The sequence below is a fragment of the Primulina huaijiensis genome, chromosome 2 (genome assembly GCF_012295235.1).
Source record: "Primulina huaijiensis isolate GDHJ02 chromosome 2, ASM1229523v2, whole genome shotgun sequence".
Taxonomy (NCBI): domain Eukaryota; kingdom Viridiplantae; phylum Streptophyta; class Magnoliopsida; order Lamiales; family Gesneriaceae; genus Primulina; species Primulina huaijiensis.
Window position 1 is genome coordinate 18,894,974 of NC_133307.1, and position 19,122 is coordinate 18,914,095.

General features: G+C 31.6%; 1 protein-coding gene across 1 annotated transcript in view; it reads right to left on the reverse strand.

The window, feature by feature from the left end:
• Nucleotides 1-9,777, reverse strand: part of LOC140959503 (uncharacterized protein At2g39795, mitochondrial-like) — a 36,968-nt gene extending 27,191 nt beyond the window's left edge. Inside the window, exon 1 of the mRNA XM_073417388.1 lies at nt 9,477-9,777. Within this exon, the coding sequence (XP_073273489.1) occupies nt 9,477-9,746 (270 nt within the window). The 5' untranslated portion in view covers nt 9,747-9,777. The remainder of the gene's footprint in view (nt 1-9,476) is intronic.
• Nucleotides 9,778-19,122: the final 9,345 nt, after the last annotated feature.

Here is a 19,122-nt window from a genome sequence, read left to right on the forward strand (position 1 = left end):
AAAGATCTATGCTGATAAGAGGAGGAGAGATCTCGAGTTTGCCATAGGTGATCATGTTTTTATAAAAATAGCACCTATGAAGGGTGTTATGAGGTTTGGGAAAAGAGGCAAGCTGAGTCCGAGGTTTATTGGACCATTCGAGATTCTTGACAGAGTTGGGACACAATGTGTTCCATGTCTCGATGTTGAGGAAGTACCTAGCGAATCCTTCGCACGTTCTGAGTTATGAGCCGTTGCAGTTAGCTCCAGACCTGTCATATGAGGAAAGACCTGTTCAAATCCTAGACAGACAAGAGCCTAGGCTTCGGAACAAAGTGACCAAGTTGGTCAAAGTCCGGAGGCTAAATCAATCAGTGGAGGAGGCCACTTGGAAGACCGAAGCAGATATGAAGAGTCGCTATCTAGATTTGTTTGGTAAGATTTAATTTCGAGGACGAAATTTATATAAGTGGGGGAGGAACTGTAGAACCAAAATCGGTACACGTAAAACCCATGCAATTATTTAATAGTTAAATCGTTTATTTAATTTTAAAAATGATTTTTAGTGATTCATGATTTATTTAAATTGCATTATTTTACTGTTTATGTGATGCACGTTAAAATATTTTCGAGTTTCATGCTTCAGGCGATTATTCGATGCGGGATCGAGGAGAAGAGACCGAGGACGATTTTTGGTAATTTTAAAACGTGGTAATTTATTTTAAGCTAGGATTGGGGTATTTTTTTAATGATTTATAAGTTTTTAGCATTTTTAAAATCTAATTGATTTATTTAGTAATTTTAAGATTTTAAAATTTTTAAAGTCTAGCACATGTACATTTTAATTTTTTTATTATTAAGGGTTTTATTTCAAGTTAGAGGAAAGTTAGCATTTTTAAATAATTGTTAATGATTTGATTAAGCCAAAATTATCTCCTAATTTCTATCAAACACACGCACACACACTTTTACACACACACACCACACGACCAAAAAACACACACACTTCTCTACACTCTATTTCAGATTTTTTAAAAAAGAGAAAACCTAGGGTTCTTCCACTCTAGAGCAGCCGCCCCTTCCTCTGAATCTTTCCAGCAAAATTTTGTTTATTTTATTGCAAGAAAACCGTTCCACAAGCGTCCCGGATCAACCTCGCATCTTTCTCCGCTTCGGTATCGCCGCATCATGAGTTTTTCACATCAAAGGCACGTATATTCTTTTGTTTATGCATCTATCTCGTCATATTATGTGTCGTGTTGTTATTTATGCGTAAAAATACATGTGTGATGTGTAGAAGTTTGAGCAATGATGTTTGGATCAATTTTTAAACGGTTTTTGGATCACAAATCTCGATTTTTTCTGTCATATTTAAAACTGCGATTTTTTGATCGTGATTTTGAGAAACATTTCAACATACAAAACGTAGAACTTTTTGATACCTTCGATTTGACAGTAAATTCGAATTATTTGGATAAAAATTGAGTGCATTATGGTGTTTTTCGTGGGACTGCTCAAACTGCGTTTTTTTGAAAATTATGTATTGATGCGTTCTTGAAGTTTTATTGTTGCAAGCTTCGTTGGGGATCGACGGGTGATCATTGCTGCGTATAGGTATGCTTAGTATGATGTTGGGTTGGTATTTGGATTACCGGTTAGTGTCGATAGGCGCTTGAATTCATGAGAAGTCATAGGAAGCGATTTGGTGCCAATTGCCGTGTTTTTGAATTTTATGTGTCGTAGGGTGGACGTCATTGCCTTGGGGTGTTTGTACGAGTTTTGTTCAATGTTAGGGTATGCTAGGATGGGTCTAGGGTGTTGGTTCATGGTCCGTAAATCGAGTCAAGAATGATAAGGATCGCAAGTATTGAATTTTCGTGGGTTTACAATTTACGCAGGTACACGGACCCGGACACGGACCCTGGCACGGGGTCCATGCCTTTGTTTTCATCTTGGTGGCAATTTTTGCGAGCCCACACGGACCATAGAACGGGGTCCGTGTCCTTCCTTCTTTTCGGCATGTCTTTTACAGTACCTACACAGACCCAGACCCGGACCTAGGCACGGGGTCCGTGCCTTCCCTTTTTCTCACGACACACTTCACAGTATCTACACGGACCTGTGCACGGACCCAGGAACGGGGTCCGTGTACCTCACTTTTGGGAAATATTATTGATCACGTTGAGGTTTTATGTCATGTATTAGTACGATGATTAAAAGAGGTCAAGTCCCGAGCGAACTAGAATGTTATAAGCTATTTAATCACTTTGGTGGTGAGCTCGAGTACCTACGTCTAAGTTATGCAGTGTTAAGTATGTAAACTCATGTTAGTATGTTGCAGCAGCGTCCCCAAGCGAGATCCAACGAATCACTCAACGCCAAGTAAGTATGTTCGACGTGCAAAAGAAAATATTTTTAGTTTTTGAGGTATGCTAAATGTCTTGTGACCAAATTATGAACGGTTTGGAAGCCGGAGAACGTGTCCGGAGACTTCTCCAAATATGAATGAGTTTGGAAGTCGGTGAACGTGGCCGAGGACCTTTCCACCTCGTTAAAGCATGAACGAGTTTAGATCAGGATTGGAAAGCGTTAAAGCATGAACGGGGACCAATCCACCCGTTAAAGCATGAACGGGGATCTCATGTATGTGACAGTGGATCTTCCCTGTCAGCCCAATACTGTGGTTTAGTCTGATCAGGCACTTTTATGTATGGGTCACTTGCTTTGAATCATGCCTCAACGCAAAAATGATGAAGTTATGTATGTACAAGTATGCAAGCATGTTTATGAAAAGTTTTTACGTTGATGACACGTCTATGTATGTATGTATGTTCAGTTTCAGTATGTACGCCCTATTTTAAAGTTGCATGTGGTTTTATTATGTATTACTCGTTACTTCCAGTTTATACGTGTTGAGTCTTTAGACTCACTAGACTTGATTGATGCAGGTGAAGATGGTGAGGAGATGAGGGGTGGGGACCAAGGAGCAGGCTTGGACTGAGCAGCAGGCTAGACCCGAGGACCGCCCATGTCATTTTTATATTTTACGAAAGTTTCAAATACTCTGATTTTATGTTACTGATTATGAGTTTTAAACAAGTACTTTTAGTAAACTTCATTTGAGATCTTTTGTGCAACATTTGGGGATGGACAATTATTTTATCGAATTTTGAAGGTTCGCCTTTTATTTCAGAAAATTTTTAATTTTTCCACAAATTTTAGATAGTTAAAAAGTACGGTACGTTACAAAAAACCTTGTCAAGAAAATCCAAATGAGAAAAATAATAGACGAGGAAAATAGAGTAAAACTTTGACTGCTCCCCCTATTGCAAGCATCACTTGAAATCATCAACTATTCGTATTCTAATCTTGTACACTAAATTGCCAAAAGTTGATGCATGTGATAACTTTGTAAAAAGATCGGTCATATTATCTTTAGTTGTTTCTAATCTCTTTACGTAAATCCATAGTTTGTTTGAGATTGCGAAGAAAACATGATATGTGCCTTACTGGTTATCACTGTCTTCAAGTTGGAGAAAAGATGTACATCACTAGTATAATTCATGAGATATGGTGATGCATAAATTGCCCTTAGATATGGTAATTCAAGACAAATATATTTTCTTGATCTTCAAGTTGGCGAAAAAGATATTTTGAGTATCAAATTGTCAAACAACCATCACTAGATGTGACTTATAAATATAAAGTATTTTAGTACTTTTTTCGCATACTATAACTTATGAACAAATATTTATTTTAGGAAATGTTCAATCCATAATTCAAGAAATAATTTTGTGTTTTCAAGTCTATCATTGAAAATATATATTTCAAGTACTCGATCATTTTTAGTAAACTTTTCAAGAGTACCAATTCCAATATATCACATGTTCCAGGATTATCTTAATCCTTATAATGACATGTTGCTTTATTGAAATCATAATTTTGGATTGGGATCTAATTCCATTTGACACCTCAAATCATACGATGATTTTTCCATAAATCACTGTCAAGTCAACACATCCATGACAACTGAAAGATTTGCTTATAACCAACTTGGGTTAGAAGCTTTGAGCTAAAGTGTGCTCATATATCACATGCCTATTTGTCAATAATTTTTTTCATAACGATTAGCTTCCATTATTCTTTGGACATTGAGATATTCACTTATTTTTTTTAATGGGGTTCTTCTTCACTTAGTTGTATAATTGTTCAACTAGAACATTAATGAAGCTAAATAACATAATTGATCTTATACTCAAGATCAAATAACATATTTTGATATTTAAACTTTGAACTTCATGTTTACCTTATATTAATTTGGGATCGATATCAAAATTATTCTTTTAGCTTCTTTTTCCTCCCCTCAATGTTGGATATCGTTTTACAAGAATTATAAATGAGAAATTGCGTCATAAAAATGTCACTGCTCAAAATATTTGATCATAAAATTAAAATTATTTCCAACATATCTACAATATCTTCAAGAGATTTACTTTAGTACATTTTTCGAACATAACACATTATCAGTTGGCATATTATATATAATATATATTTCAAATATCCTAAAAATATGGCACATTTATTATCAAAATCAATTGTTTGAATAGTTGATTGGAGGCATAATAAATCAACTAAACTAATGTATATATAATCATAAAACTTATATTCATATTCTCTCTTTTAATCAAGCTTGTCTTGATTATATATTCTGAAAATTTTCTCAAAACGTATTTTCGCAAACATCAATTTGTGATTTGTGGGCTCACATTATTTATTCATTCCAGATAATATGGGGATTTCTGCTAACTTGAGCTTATGGTAGTGATATCAAATTTCATATGCCATAAATAAGAATTCATAAAATTTTATGGATATTTGATTAAAATATATTCATATTTATCAATCTAGGAACTTTTGGCTTCTTCATTTACATTTTGTGCAGTATCAATAGTTTGTCAACTATTTATATAATTCGAATGCTCAACCCAATCGATTATGCTAAACGCTGAAAATATACGTATAAATGATACTTTTATAGGAATAAAAACCCAGTGGTTTACAATACCAGTAAACCCTTTTGTTTACTATTGAGGTTATGCAAAACACAATAATAATATTCATTCTATGTCCCCAATTTTTTTCTTTAAGGGAAAATGCATATTACCTCTTTGGAACGTTATAGCTCTTCTATAGCTATTGATTTGTAATATCATACATAATTTGATCAAATCAATATTGGCATTGGATTCACAAATCCATTTACGTATCAAGCATATAATCCTTTTTCATAGTCAATGAAACGATCTTTTAGATCCTTAATACATTCATATCAACATACGATGAAAATATAATTTGGGTAGACATCATCGGCCTCCACAAACTTTATATCGGGCTTGATGTGTATCGATAAAATCCATATACGTACTTCAGGTTCGATATTAATAAATAACGACATGAGAGACATATGTACATTTAGTACAATACTTGATTAAGACGTGTATCTCAATATTTTGTATCGATCTTACAATTCATATATCGCTTCAGATGACATAATATATTATTCGTCTTTGAAGAATTACTCAACTACGATGTATCAACTATGTTCATTAATACTTTCACATTCACCTTAGAGAATGAATCACGTTAATTAGATAACTTTCAATATTTTTCTCTCTTTATTTTCTTTGAATCAAAGAAATACTATAACTAAAATATTTTTCATTATTTTGGAAAAAATGAAATTGTGAAATTGAACTTAATTTTTCAAATTTCTATGCGTATCAAATAGATAATTTGACATCAACAATGTCGTTCAATATATCATGAATGTCATTTCATATTGAATTTTTGTTCTTACATTTGCAAAACATATAAGACAATAACATTTAATTAAATATTTTATCATTCATTAGTACTTTAAAATAAAGACTATTTTTAATTAAAAAAACAAAATTATTCAAAAAATAAATCCACACTAAAAATTTAATCAAAATTTAGGAAACAAAGTTCTAACAACCCAACATGTTCTTAAATAAAAAAAATCTCAAATCCAAAAAATTATCACAAAATTGCATAATAAATTAATATAATATCCCATACAATATATTTATAGAATAAATTCACAAAATTTATAAATGATTTATGTCACAAAATAATTTATATGAATAAAAATAAATACATTCTAGAATTTTTCAAAATTTAATTGAATTTATTAATTCACTATAAAAATTCAAGACATGTTAGGGAATAATATGAACACAATAAATAAAATAACTATATTAGTTTAATAATTAAATAAATAAAATGGCTCAAAATCGTTATAAATCAACCAATTGTCATAATCCTGCATAGGCTACCTTTATGGTCATTTTCCAAGATAGACGATGATATCAATTCATTGGGTTTATCATTTGTTTTCTTTTACGGTTGATGGCGTTTCGGTCTCACTATCACTCATTCAGAATTTTTATTCAATAGCCTATGTAGTTCACCATTAAACAGCAAGTCACAATTAACAAACAAATTATAGTGACAAATAATAGATCATACTTCTTCTAGAGCGTTAATAACAAATATATATTTTGAATCGATATGAAGTCAAATATCTTTTGATATATCTTATATCTTGAATCAGATTATTTATAACACCAATATATTTATGCATCCTTTTCCTTTTCCTTTTCTTTTCTTTTTTCCCTTTTTCCGTAACTCGGTTTGATGTATCTTATTTCTTGAATCAGATTATTTATAACACTAATAAATTTATGCATCCTTTTCTTTTTCTTTTCTTTTTTCCCTTTTTCAGTGACTCGGTTTTCTAGTGAACAATCAATTAGTAATGTATCTTATCAAATATTATCTCCCGATAATTTTTTTCCCTTGTGGATATATGTACTAATCTTGTCAATAAAAATATATCCAACTCAAATCATGCATTTAATTTCGATTTATTTCCATAAAATTCACAAATTAATTATTACAATCTCGGCCCAAATTATAATCGGTGGTGATATATTTAATACACCGGATACAAAATATATTTCCTCATAATATGATCATAATTACTAACTGGAAAAAAACCTCTATAAATTGGACTTCGAAAACTGTAACATTTCAGGAATTATTATTTTCTTCTCTCCAAAGAAACGATGAGATTCATCATTCCGATACTTTTGGTCTCAGCCATTTTTTTCCATCAGGCACTGTCATTAGAGAACAAGCGCACATGCATTCTTACGGACAGCTACCAAATTTACATCGTGGATAGTCTCCCTCCCAATTCTGCGCGCTTGTACACGCATTGCCGGTCCAGAGACGACAGTCTTGGCATCCATGGGTTGTTTCCGGGTGAAAATTTCAACTTCGGCTTCTGTGAAAGTGTAAAAGGCACTCAGTTCACTTGTCATATATGGTGGAATCAGAAGAACACAAATATAGAAGTCTTTAGTTCGGCTTGGAAGACTTATCCATGCATTAGAACTGGTGAATGTTATTGGTTCGTAAAGGAAGATGCTATTTATTTCTCGAATAAAAACCCTCCGCAAGAACTAGTGAAAGTATATCCATGGTGACAAACATGGCAGGCTTCATTAATTTCTCGAATATGTTCATTATTAATGTTTGATTTATAATCAAATGGTATGACGAAATAAAGATGAAGGAGTTTGGTATGATCCATTTGTATGTTTTTACGAAATTTCCAGATCTAAATTAATTTAAAGTAATTTTACTCTCAATTTTCTTCATTAGTTTATGAAACCCCGGCCATTCATCATTACAGTCATCGGCATCATCCCCCGCGCCATTAATAATGTCAGGCATGTGAACTTCAATAGATACGGTTTCATCTTGAAAAATTAGGCGAAACCGATCATGAACGAATTAAGCCACGTGAGAGAAATGAGTTTTTGCTCGTCCAATAATTTAATATATTATTTTTGAATTTTGAATATCATAAATGGGAAAATTAGTATATAACATACCAAAATAAAAACAAATAAAGAGATCAAATTATCATAATTCGAAGAAAACTCATACTATATATCTTTCCTTGTCAAAGTTTCCGGTCAAATCTAAGCCGATTTCATAAAGAGTAGGTCTTTTGTGAGACGGTCTCACGAATCTTTATCTGTGAGACGGGTCAACCCTAACGATATTCACAATAAAAAGTAATATTCTTAGCATGAAAAGTAATATTTTTTCGTGGATGATACAAATAAGAGATTCGACCCACGAAATTGATCCGTGAGACCGTCTTACAAGAATTTCTGTGTTTCATAAAATTCAAACTAGGACAAAATCTAGGGGGCTAAAAAAAAATTAGTCCAATTCAATTCAATTTGTCTGAACATAGTAAATAAATTATCCTTTTTAAAATAAGAGGAGGAGCAACAAAAAATTCATCACAACATACCATTTATTATGTCGTAAAATATATCACAACGTACCATTTATTATATTTTATGAGGTCGTCACTAACTAATAAAAATGAAGTGTTGAATCAATGTGATTATTTATCTGAATTTATAAGTTAATTTGAACCGTGCGCTCCAAAAATATAGGCAATATGTTTTTTTTTATTTTATTTTGATAGAAGGAAATAGGTTTACATTTTATAAAAAACGCAAAAAAATTTATGAGATTGTTTTACGGATCAATTTTGTGAAATGGACTGATCAAACTCAGTATATATAAGTAAGATCGTCACATAAGTTTACATTCATAAGACGGTTTCATAAATCATATCACCTGTTAAAAATATTTGTTGAATTATAAAATATTTTAGTTGAAACTTCGTTAAAAAAATAATAATAATTCATGATGGTTCAAATTGTCAAATATCGCAAACACGATACAAGAAAATGATCCTTGTTGTTTATAACTATAACAAGAAAAAATTACACGTAGAGATACTAAAACAGTCATCCACAATAAAAATCTGATGTCGTACAATCACAAGATAAACTAAAATCTCAGTTAAAAGTAAAAGCCAACGAAAGTGTTGTATCTTGGAGACAACCTTTACACAACATGTTCAGCTCATTCTTACTACAAGAGTAGAAACTTGCCTTTATTGATGAAACCACTCAGGTGTGGCTCCATGAAAGATCGAGACAAAAGTACGAATATTTTAAGTTAAATACTGTCATAAAATCAAACATCCCCAACCTATTAAACCTTGTTACTACATTTTCAATCAAGTGGTCTAGTGGGTCATGATAATTGTATAAAGTTTACTTCAAACAGAAATGGATCTAAAAATTTATTGGAGTTGGCCAAATATTAATAAGACCATAACAGATAGTTGGAGAAAACAAATCAAAAAATTAAAATCAGGTAATTAACCCTTGGAAATCATTTAGTTAAATACTGTCGTACAATCAAACATCCCCAAACCTATTAAAACTTGTTACTACATCTCCAAGAAAGGAACCATATATACTGAGCAACCAAGCATACACGATTTCAATTTTCTACAATTATTTAAAAAAAAAAACTTGATCCTCCTTCCGAGACTCCACGGCGCACTGAATCTCTGACTTGATTACTCGTAGAAGTAATTCGTCAGAGCTGGGCCTGGTGGAGTAGTGGTGAAGATATGACGGAAATGACCGCTGCAGGAGATTCCGCGACATTCCCGAGGAACGGTCATTGAAGGCGGCGAACAGGGCCGAGGTGTAGTGGTGATTGTGACTGAGATGCTTGTGATTGAAGATCAACGGTGCAAATCTTGAAACAGATCTTTTAAGCATGTGGCTTAGAGCCATTTCTGTTCTTCGTTTCGGAGAGTAAATGGGGAAACTTTTAGGGTTTAAGGAGGGTTTCTTTGTCCACTTTTATGTGGCAATTCTCAAAAGTCGCCTCCACGACTTATATTGCTTTCTGACATGTAATTTGGTATGATTTTCTTCAACATCATGGCAAATTTTTGCTAATTGCGGGGTGGCTAAATGCATATTGGTTCTCCAAACTAAGTGATTGTCTCACATCTCATTTCTTAAACAAATATCTAAGATATCCTCCTTAACTACTTTTTATCAAAGTTTTCAATGACATACTTCTCATTTTACTCCTTCCATTAACATGTCAATATAAGATATGTCAAATTGGGGTCGTGTTTGATCTCTTCTTCACATGATCAAACTATTTTAGACTTATCGCCCTAATCTTATCCTCCCTCTATGAGGACATAATAAAGCATAGCTGGATGAACAATAGTCTTATAATATTTTCTTTCAATCACAAGCATCATTCTATCGCATAAAAATCCTGATGTCATCCTCCATTTCGTCCATTATACTTTAATCATACGGTTTATATCCTATATAATGTCCTCAGTTTTTTGGATAATAGACCTTAAATAGCAAAAAATTTCATACTCTCAGACTTCTCGATCGTCAATCTCAATTGCACTACTCATTTGTCTATATCCAGGACCAAAGTTACAAGCTAAATATTTCGTTTTTGAGCGACTAATTCTAAAACATTTAGTGGGGTGTATTCAATTCAAACTTTTGATGACTTTTAATGAATTTTTCAAATGATAGACTTTTATGGATTTGATAGATTTTAATTGACTTTTACAAAATCTCACCGATTTACGTAGACTTTTTTGCAAGATTTTTACAAACTTTTGTGAATTTTTTTTTATAGAATTTTATAAATTTTGTTCTTAATTATAACATATTATGAACTTATAATTAATTGAAATATAAAACATAGTCAGTTTGAAATATTTTTTCAATATTTATCTTAATAAATAAATTAACTTATTTAAAAGTTAAATCATTTAATCCTTACATATGTATATATATGGGTTTGTATGCATGTTTGTAAATTTTTAAAAATACATCAATTGATTAATATGTAACCTTTGTTTTTGAATTGATAATATACATGTGAAAAAAATATTATTTATCATTGTGTGAATATAATTTTGTATAAAAATATTATAGCTTACATATTAATTGAAAATGCTAAAAAAATTTAAAAAATAATGGTTGTTGCGAGACTATTCAGTTATTAATAATTAAGCAACATTTTTTTAGATCATCTTTTATTATTATTGAATATTACATTAATTTGTATAAATCATAAATTAAAAATCACAAAATCAAATCTAGAATTCAAAATTTCTTATGATATTAAAATAAAAAATTATTAAATTAAAAATCAACCAAAAATGAAAATTTTTAAAAGGAAAGATGAAAAAAATATATATAGATATACATTTTGAAAATTTGATAGAGTGATAAGATAATGAGAGGAGAAAAGATAAGAAGAGAGGTGATGTGATGTGACAGAGAAAAAAATAAATAGCTTGTGTATGAGTTAGAACTTTTAAAAATCCATCCAAATCTTTGGGTTGAACCAAATACAATTTTTGACAATTTATAGTTGTACCTTAGGCTTTAATGTTTGTATGTTAATGAATTCTATGAAGTTATTAAAAGTCTATTGAAAATTTGAATACCTCTAGATTTTTATAGAGTTTTTAAAAGTCAATGTTGAATATCACTTGACTTTTTAAAAACTCTATGAAAGTCTATTTTGAATACCACTAGACTTTTATAGAGTATGCTAAAGTTTTGATTGAATACTTCTAGACTTTTAAAATCTAAAAATCTCATTTAAAGTCAGTAAATCTCTTACATTGAATACTCTCAAGAGCTCCACGACACCTATCTAATTTTTTTTATTTACAACTTCTTTAGTTTCTTCTATCATGAAAATGTCATCTACAAACAACATACACAAGGTACCTCATCCTAATTATGTTCTGTTAGCTCATCCATCACCAAATAAAAAGAGACAAGGGCATAAAGTCGATCCTTGATGAATACGTACTACCACAGGAAATTCACATGACATCCTCCAACAGAGCTAACACTTGTTACCACACCTTCATAGATATCCTTAATGATCTCGGTGCAACATTAACAACCAAATAAATTCTCTAGGTACTATATCATACGCTTTCTCTAAGTCAATAAATATAATATGCAGACTCTTCTGTTGTTTTCTATATTTATTTATCATTTGTCTAATAAAAAGTAGCTTCCATTGTAGATCTAACAAGAATAAAAACAAATTGGTTATATGATACAGTAGTGATACTCATAGAAGAAGTTATTCAATCCATTGTTCTCAATGCTGCTACTGCAACAAAATCAACTCAGGCTAATGATGTGGTATTCTCAGAAGCTCCACTCGAACCTCAACCCATGGAAGCATCAGATGTTAACCCATTGCCAAATCTAGAGATATTTTCTGCTGAACATCAAGCAGAAATGGAAGCTCTATTGAATAGGTCATCTGAACTTATTCCTACGGATCAACCACCGGAGGCCAGTGAGGTTGCTCTCATAGACGATAGTGCAGCTCCTGAAACAGTTACTGTTTTTGAAAGAACTTCTACTGCTCCATCTGCTGCTGAGGAAACTACTGCAACACCTCTTGTTTTCATTGCTCCAGAAGTAAGCTCTGCTGAACCTGGCCCTTCTACTGATCAAACAGATGCGATCCTTCATATTGCTCCAACAGAACTTGAAACGTCTACTGCATTGGTTGTATCCATTTCTGACTCAGCTACGCATACTGCTCGTACTGCTGAAATCAAGCAGCGTATGCTCGCAAGGACTCCATCTCCAGAACCAGAACGTTTTGATATGGAATTTGAGATAGATATTTTGCAAAAGAATCTCAACAATCTCTCTGAGACAGTGAGGCAGCTATCTCGTGAACATGTTGGAGAAGTCAGTGGATCAAAGTATTTTCGTGACCGTATATCTAAAGAAGTCACTCGCACGGCAGAATCTTTGAGTAAACTGCATGTTGTTTTTAGACAAGCTGCTTCCAGAAGCCAAGGTACCATCTTGGTCGGACAAGCTGACAGGATCAAACGACTCACCGATCATGATGAATTTATTCGTTCAGTCTCCACCAAAATTGAATCTATGGATGCCAAGATTGAGTCCCAATCTCAATCTCTTACTGCTCTCAATGAACGAGTTTCTCATCAGGCACCATATCTGGAGATGCTGAACAATGGAATTCTAAATCTCTCTGGACGCATGGATGATTTGATTGCTCGAGTTATGGCCGTGGATGCCAAAAAGGGGGAAGAAGAACCAGAAGGAAGACAAGCATAAGAAAGAAGAACTGGAGACATGGCAGAATCCTCTGCCAGAAGAGATCAAGATGCTCAGAATGACGCAATTATTTTCAGGGACATTGGCACTGATGACTAAAACTTTTATCGTTTAATTATCTTAATATATAATTGTCATATGCTTTATATTGCCATTATTTATCTCTGCCAACGTCTAGGTTTTGACATCACCACAAAGGGGGAAATTGTTAGACTTAAATTGTGGCGATGAGAATCAAAACCAGCATGTCATTAGTTAAAATCAGTAGGCAATATAAAAGCAGAAGTCTTCATCTCACTAAACCAGAAGCAGAACTAAGCTTCAACGGGTTAGGAAACAAGAAGCAGAACTCAGTCTAAACTAGAGTAATTTAACATCTTTTGTGCAAACGGAACTAATCTTAAATGTTACAGTTACTGTACCTAGTACTAGCATTAATTGCACCATTAATGCTATAAGAAGTTATTTATTACGACTTACCAGTTTTAGTATGAAAACAAGACTGACTGTATCAAAGCTTTCTGCAGGACCCTTTTCAGGTATTAAAGTTGATTTTATCAGAAGTCTGAGAAGCCGTTTTGTTTATAGACGTTGGAATCAAGACTTCTATAAATACACAAGATCAACGACGTTTATACGTTACCCCACCTGAACTCAACAACGAACACATTCTCTATTATACAAACGTCGATTTGAGCAATCAAAACTACTTATCTTATTCAAGTTCAATATACAGAAAATTAGCACACGCTTCATATCATATATCTGATATGTTGAAATCATCTTGTGCTGCTGTTTCTCACACTCTTCAAAAGCTGTTCACATTACTTATATCTTGTTGAGAAGAGTTTGTAATTTGGAAAAGAGTCTTTTCCAGAACCTTGTTGTATTAAACTATATTGTGTTGAGTTACTAAGAGTTTTAGTAGGCAAAGGGTAAGTCCTGCTAAAGTGGGTGTGTACATGTGTTGTACTGTAAAATCTAAAATCTTTTAGTGATACCTTCTGGAAACAGAAGAAGGGGAGACGTAGAAGATTTTATCTTCGAACTTCCAGAAACAACCATTGTCTACTGCCTACTGTTTTTTTTTTTATCATTTTCACCCATCAAACCATCAAATCGTTTCCGCACTATTTTGTGATTTGTTGGTTATATATTTGAACAAGATCAGCTACAATCCCTAACAGGATTTTAGCACCTTTTGAAAAAGAGATCAACAAAAGAGAGAGTTTATTCACCTCCCCCCTCTAAACTCTATATCGATCCCCAACAAAACGGCTTCTTTGACTCTGAGGAAATCAGCTTTATCACCGAAAAAGGGTCCTGCAGAAAGCTTCAGAATAATTACTCTTTGTTTTATACCAAAACTAGTAAGTCGTGTTAAATGTCTTCGTACAACATTAAATGGTGCAATTAATACTAGTACTATGTAAGGTAACGATAACATCGAGACTTGTAACGATCAAACGAAATATGTTACGTGCTGCTTCTGCTTAGGCTACGTTCTGCTTCTGCTATTTATATTTTCCTCTGTTTTTACTATCACCATCTACTGGGTTTGACTCTCATCACCACAATTAAAGTAAGTCTAACATACATCACTAGTATAATTCGTGAGATATGATGATGCATAAATTGCCCTTAGATATGGTAATTCAAGACAAATATATTTTCTTGATCTTCAACTTGGCAAAAAAGATATTTTGAGTATCAAATTGTCAAACAATCATCACTAGATGTGACTTATAAATATAAAGTATTTTAGTACTTTTCTGCATACTATAACTTATGAACAAATATTTCTTTTAGGAAATGTTCAATCCACATTGAAATTATATATTTCAAGTACTCAGATCATTTTTAGTAAACTTTTCAAGAGTACCAAGTCCTATATATCACATGTACCAGAATTATCTTAATCCTTATAATGACATTTTGCTTTATTGAAATGATAATTTTGGAGGTTGGATATAATTCCATTTGACACTTCAAATCAAATGAGTATTTTTCTATATATCATTGTCAAGTCAACCATCCATGACAACTGAAAGATTTGCTTATAACCAACTTGAGCTTAGAAACTTTGAGCTAAAGTGTGCTCATATATCACATGTCTATTTGTCAATAATTTTTTATTGACAATATATACAAATTGTAGTTTTACATAATCATAATTTTGTATAAATAGCAAAAAAAATTGATAATTAGATCATTTTGATCCCAAATAAATTGTGAAATCTCATTTTTTTAATATGCTAATTATTATTCAGGAATAACATATCCCAAAATTGAATTTTTTGAATTAATTGGTCGATCACGCTTCTAGCTTTTTTTACATTTACTTGAAAGTAATATAAGATATCGTCCTGCGGGACATCAATTTCTTTCATAACGATTAGCCTCCATTATTCTTTTGACATTGAGATATTCACTCATTTTCTTTAAAGGGATTCTTCGTCACTTCAGACGAGTTGTATACTTTGTTCAGCAAGAACATTAATGAAGCTAAATAACATAATTGATCTTATACTCAAGATCAAATAACATATTTTGATATTTAAACTTTGAACTTCATGTTTACCTTATATTAATTTGGGATCGATATCAAAATTATTCTTTTAGCTTCTATTTCCTCCCCCTCAACGTTGGATATCGTTTTACAAAAATTATAAATTAGAAAGTGCGTCATAAAAATGCAATGCTCAAAATATTTGATCATAAGATCAAAATTATTCCCAACATATCTACAATATCTTCAGGAGATTCTAGTACATTTTGTCGAACATAACACATTATCAGTTGGCATATTATATATAATAAATATTTCAAAAATCCTTAAAATATGACACAATTATTATCAAAATCAATTGTTTCAATAGTTGATTGGAGGCATAATAAATCAACTAAACTAACGTATTTATAATCATAAAATTTATATTCATATTCTCTCTTTTAATCAAGCTTGTCTTGATTATATATACTGGAATTTTTTATCAAAATGCATTTTCGCAAACATCAATTAACGATTCGTGGGCCCACATTATTTATTCATTCCAGATAATATGGAGATTTCTGCCAACTTGAGCTTAGGGTAGTGATATCAAATTTGTTATGCCATAAATAAGAATTCATAAAATTTTATGGATATTTGATTAAAAAAGCTTCATATTTATCGATCTAGAAACTTTTGGCTTCTTCATTTATATTTTGTGCACTATCAATAGTTTGTCAACTATTTATATAATTTGAATGCTCCACCCAATCGATTATGCTAAACTCTGAAAATATATGTATAAATGCTACTTTTATAGGTATAAAAACCCACTGATTTACGATACCAGTAAACCCTTTTTTTACTATTGAGGTTATGCAAAACACAATAATAATATTCATTCTATGTCCCCAATTTTTTTCTTTAAGGGAAAATGCATATTACCTCTTTGGAACGTTATAGCTCTTCTATAGCTATTGATTTGTAATATCATATTTTGATCAAATCAATATTGGCATTGGATTCACAAATACTTTTACGTCAATATTTATCACTATTTTATTGTATCATGCATATATATAATCCTTTTTCGTAGTCAATCAAACGATATTCTAGATCTTAATACATTCATATCAACATATGATGAAAATATAATTTGGGTAGACATCATCGACCTCCACAAACTTTATATCGGGCTGGATGCATATCGATAATATTCATTTACGTACTTCAGGTTCGATATCGTATAAATAGCGATATGAGAGACTTATGTACATTTAGTACAATACTTGATTATGACGTATATCTCAATATTTTGTATCAATCTTACAATTCATATATCGCTTCAAATGAGATAATATATTATTTTTCTTTGAAGAATTACTCAACTAAGATGTATCAACTATGTTCATTGACACTTTCACATTCGTCTTAGAGAATGAATCACGTTAATTAGATAACTTTCAATATTTTTCTCTCTTTATTTTCTTTTCAATCAAAGAAATACTATAATTAAAACATTTAATCATTATTTTGGAAGAACTGAAATTGTGAATTGAACGCACTTTTTCAAATTATTACGTTATCAAATAGATAATTTGATATCAACAATGTCATTCAATATATCATAAATGTCATTTCATATTGAATTTTTGTTCTTACATTTGAAAAACATATAAGACGATAACATTTAATTAAATACTTTATCATTCATTAGCACTTTAAAATAAAGACTATTTTTAATTAAAAAATCAAAATTATTCAAAAAATATATCCACATTAAAATTTTAATCAAAATTTAGGAAACAAAGTTCTAACAACCCAACATGTTCTTAAATAAAAAAATATCAAATCATAAAAATTATCACAAAATTTCATAATAAATTATTAGAATATCCCATGCAATATATTTATATAATAAATTCACAAATTTATAAATTATTTATGCCAAAAAATAATTTATATGAATCAAAATAAATACATGCTAGGATTTTTCAAAATTTAGTTGAATCTTTAATTAACTATAAAAATTCAAGGCATGTCAGGGTGTAATATGAAAACGATACGATATAATTAACAATTATATCATAGATCGATGCATGAAAAATGGCATTTAGGACCTACCAAAAAAAAAATTCAAGATTTACAAAATAGCTATTTTTTATATATAATAATTATATATAGTTTGACATTATAGTTGATACATTCTATTTTTATTTTAAATATACCCTATAGTAATAGAAAAAAATTATAAAATATGATATCATTTTTTATATAAAATTATGTTTCTCAATTTTAAGTCATTTTGAACATAATGCTTACATATATAAAATCGTCGTCCCTAATATCTACTATATTTTGACCCTCATACACATGGAAAGGTACCATCGTCTGGCTTGAAGACCGCAATCCCCGACTCCCAAGCTGTACGTCAGTAGGGTTGCTTATATATATACCCGATCCACAGCTTAGGTTATTCTCACCAATTAATTACATATGTACTTGATTTTAACAATTTTAATTTAAACAAATAAATCCAGCGTACGGAAATAATTAAATAATATTCTGGAGATATACCCTCCAAATAGGTCGCCACGAATAGATATAATTTCAACATATCACAATTATAATATTCCTGGCTCAGGACAATCAAAATGAATTGATGCCATTACCTCAGGTCGTCTGGTTACATCCCTTGGTTCAATATCCTTCTCATCTCCAAAACCCAATGTACCTAGAGCACCCACTGTTAAGATCAAACGTTTAACACAATGCGAAAATCTATAGCTGTTAGTCAAAACGCAACTTTATTTTTTTATACTCGTGGAATCTCAGACTGCACCTACTTGGGTTTTAATGGGTCAGACTGTTTGGCCCATGAGTTCGGAGAAATACATGTCTATCTGCTAATGTTGTCTTATATTCTTTGTAAAAAAAAAATTATATTAGGTTCACATGTCATATTTTAGATTTGTGTGTCAAGATGGATTAAAAAAATTAGAAGCTCATATTAAACTAATTAAGACCGCAATTTGTTACCTATGGACACTTCCCCAAGTTATGAAACTGAAACGTCTGCTCATTTTAAAATTCTATTGGATATTTTTTTTTAAATACAATGGCCGAAACCATGCCGGAATAAATACATAAAATTCGAAACCTGTTCCCATAAAATCATATTCTTGCGGAAGAATACAAGGTCCACGGGTTAGCGTGCGCCACCAGCTCCGTCCGTTCAGTCATCATCACCTCCAGTCTCCTGATCAAAATGATCACCTGCATCATTCACACCTAGCGAGTCTAAAGACTCAACACACCTGTAACGTTATAACGAGTACATATACATAACACACAGCAGTGAAAAATACCGTAATAAAAATACATTTCATGATCGTGGAAAATCGTGTGCACAATCGTAACCTGTCAAAACATAATTATATCCCTAACATATATAAATGTTGAAAAACATGTAAAATCGTGTTTCGGACGCTGCCAGGACTA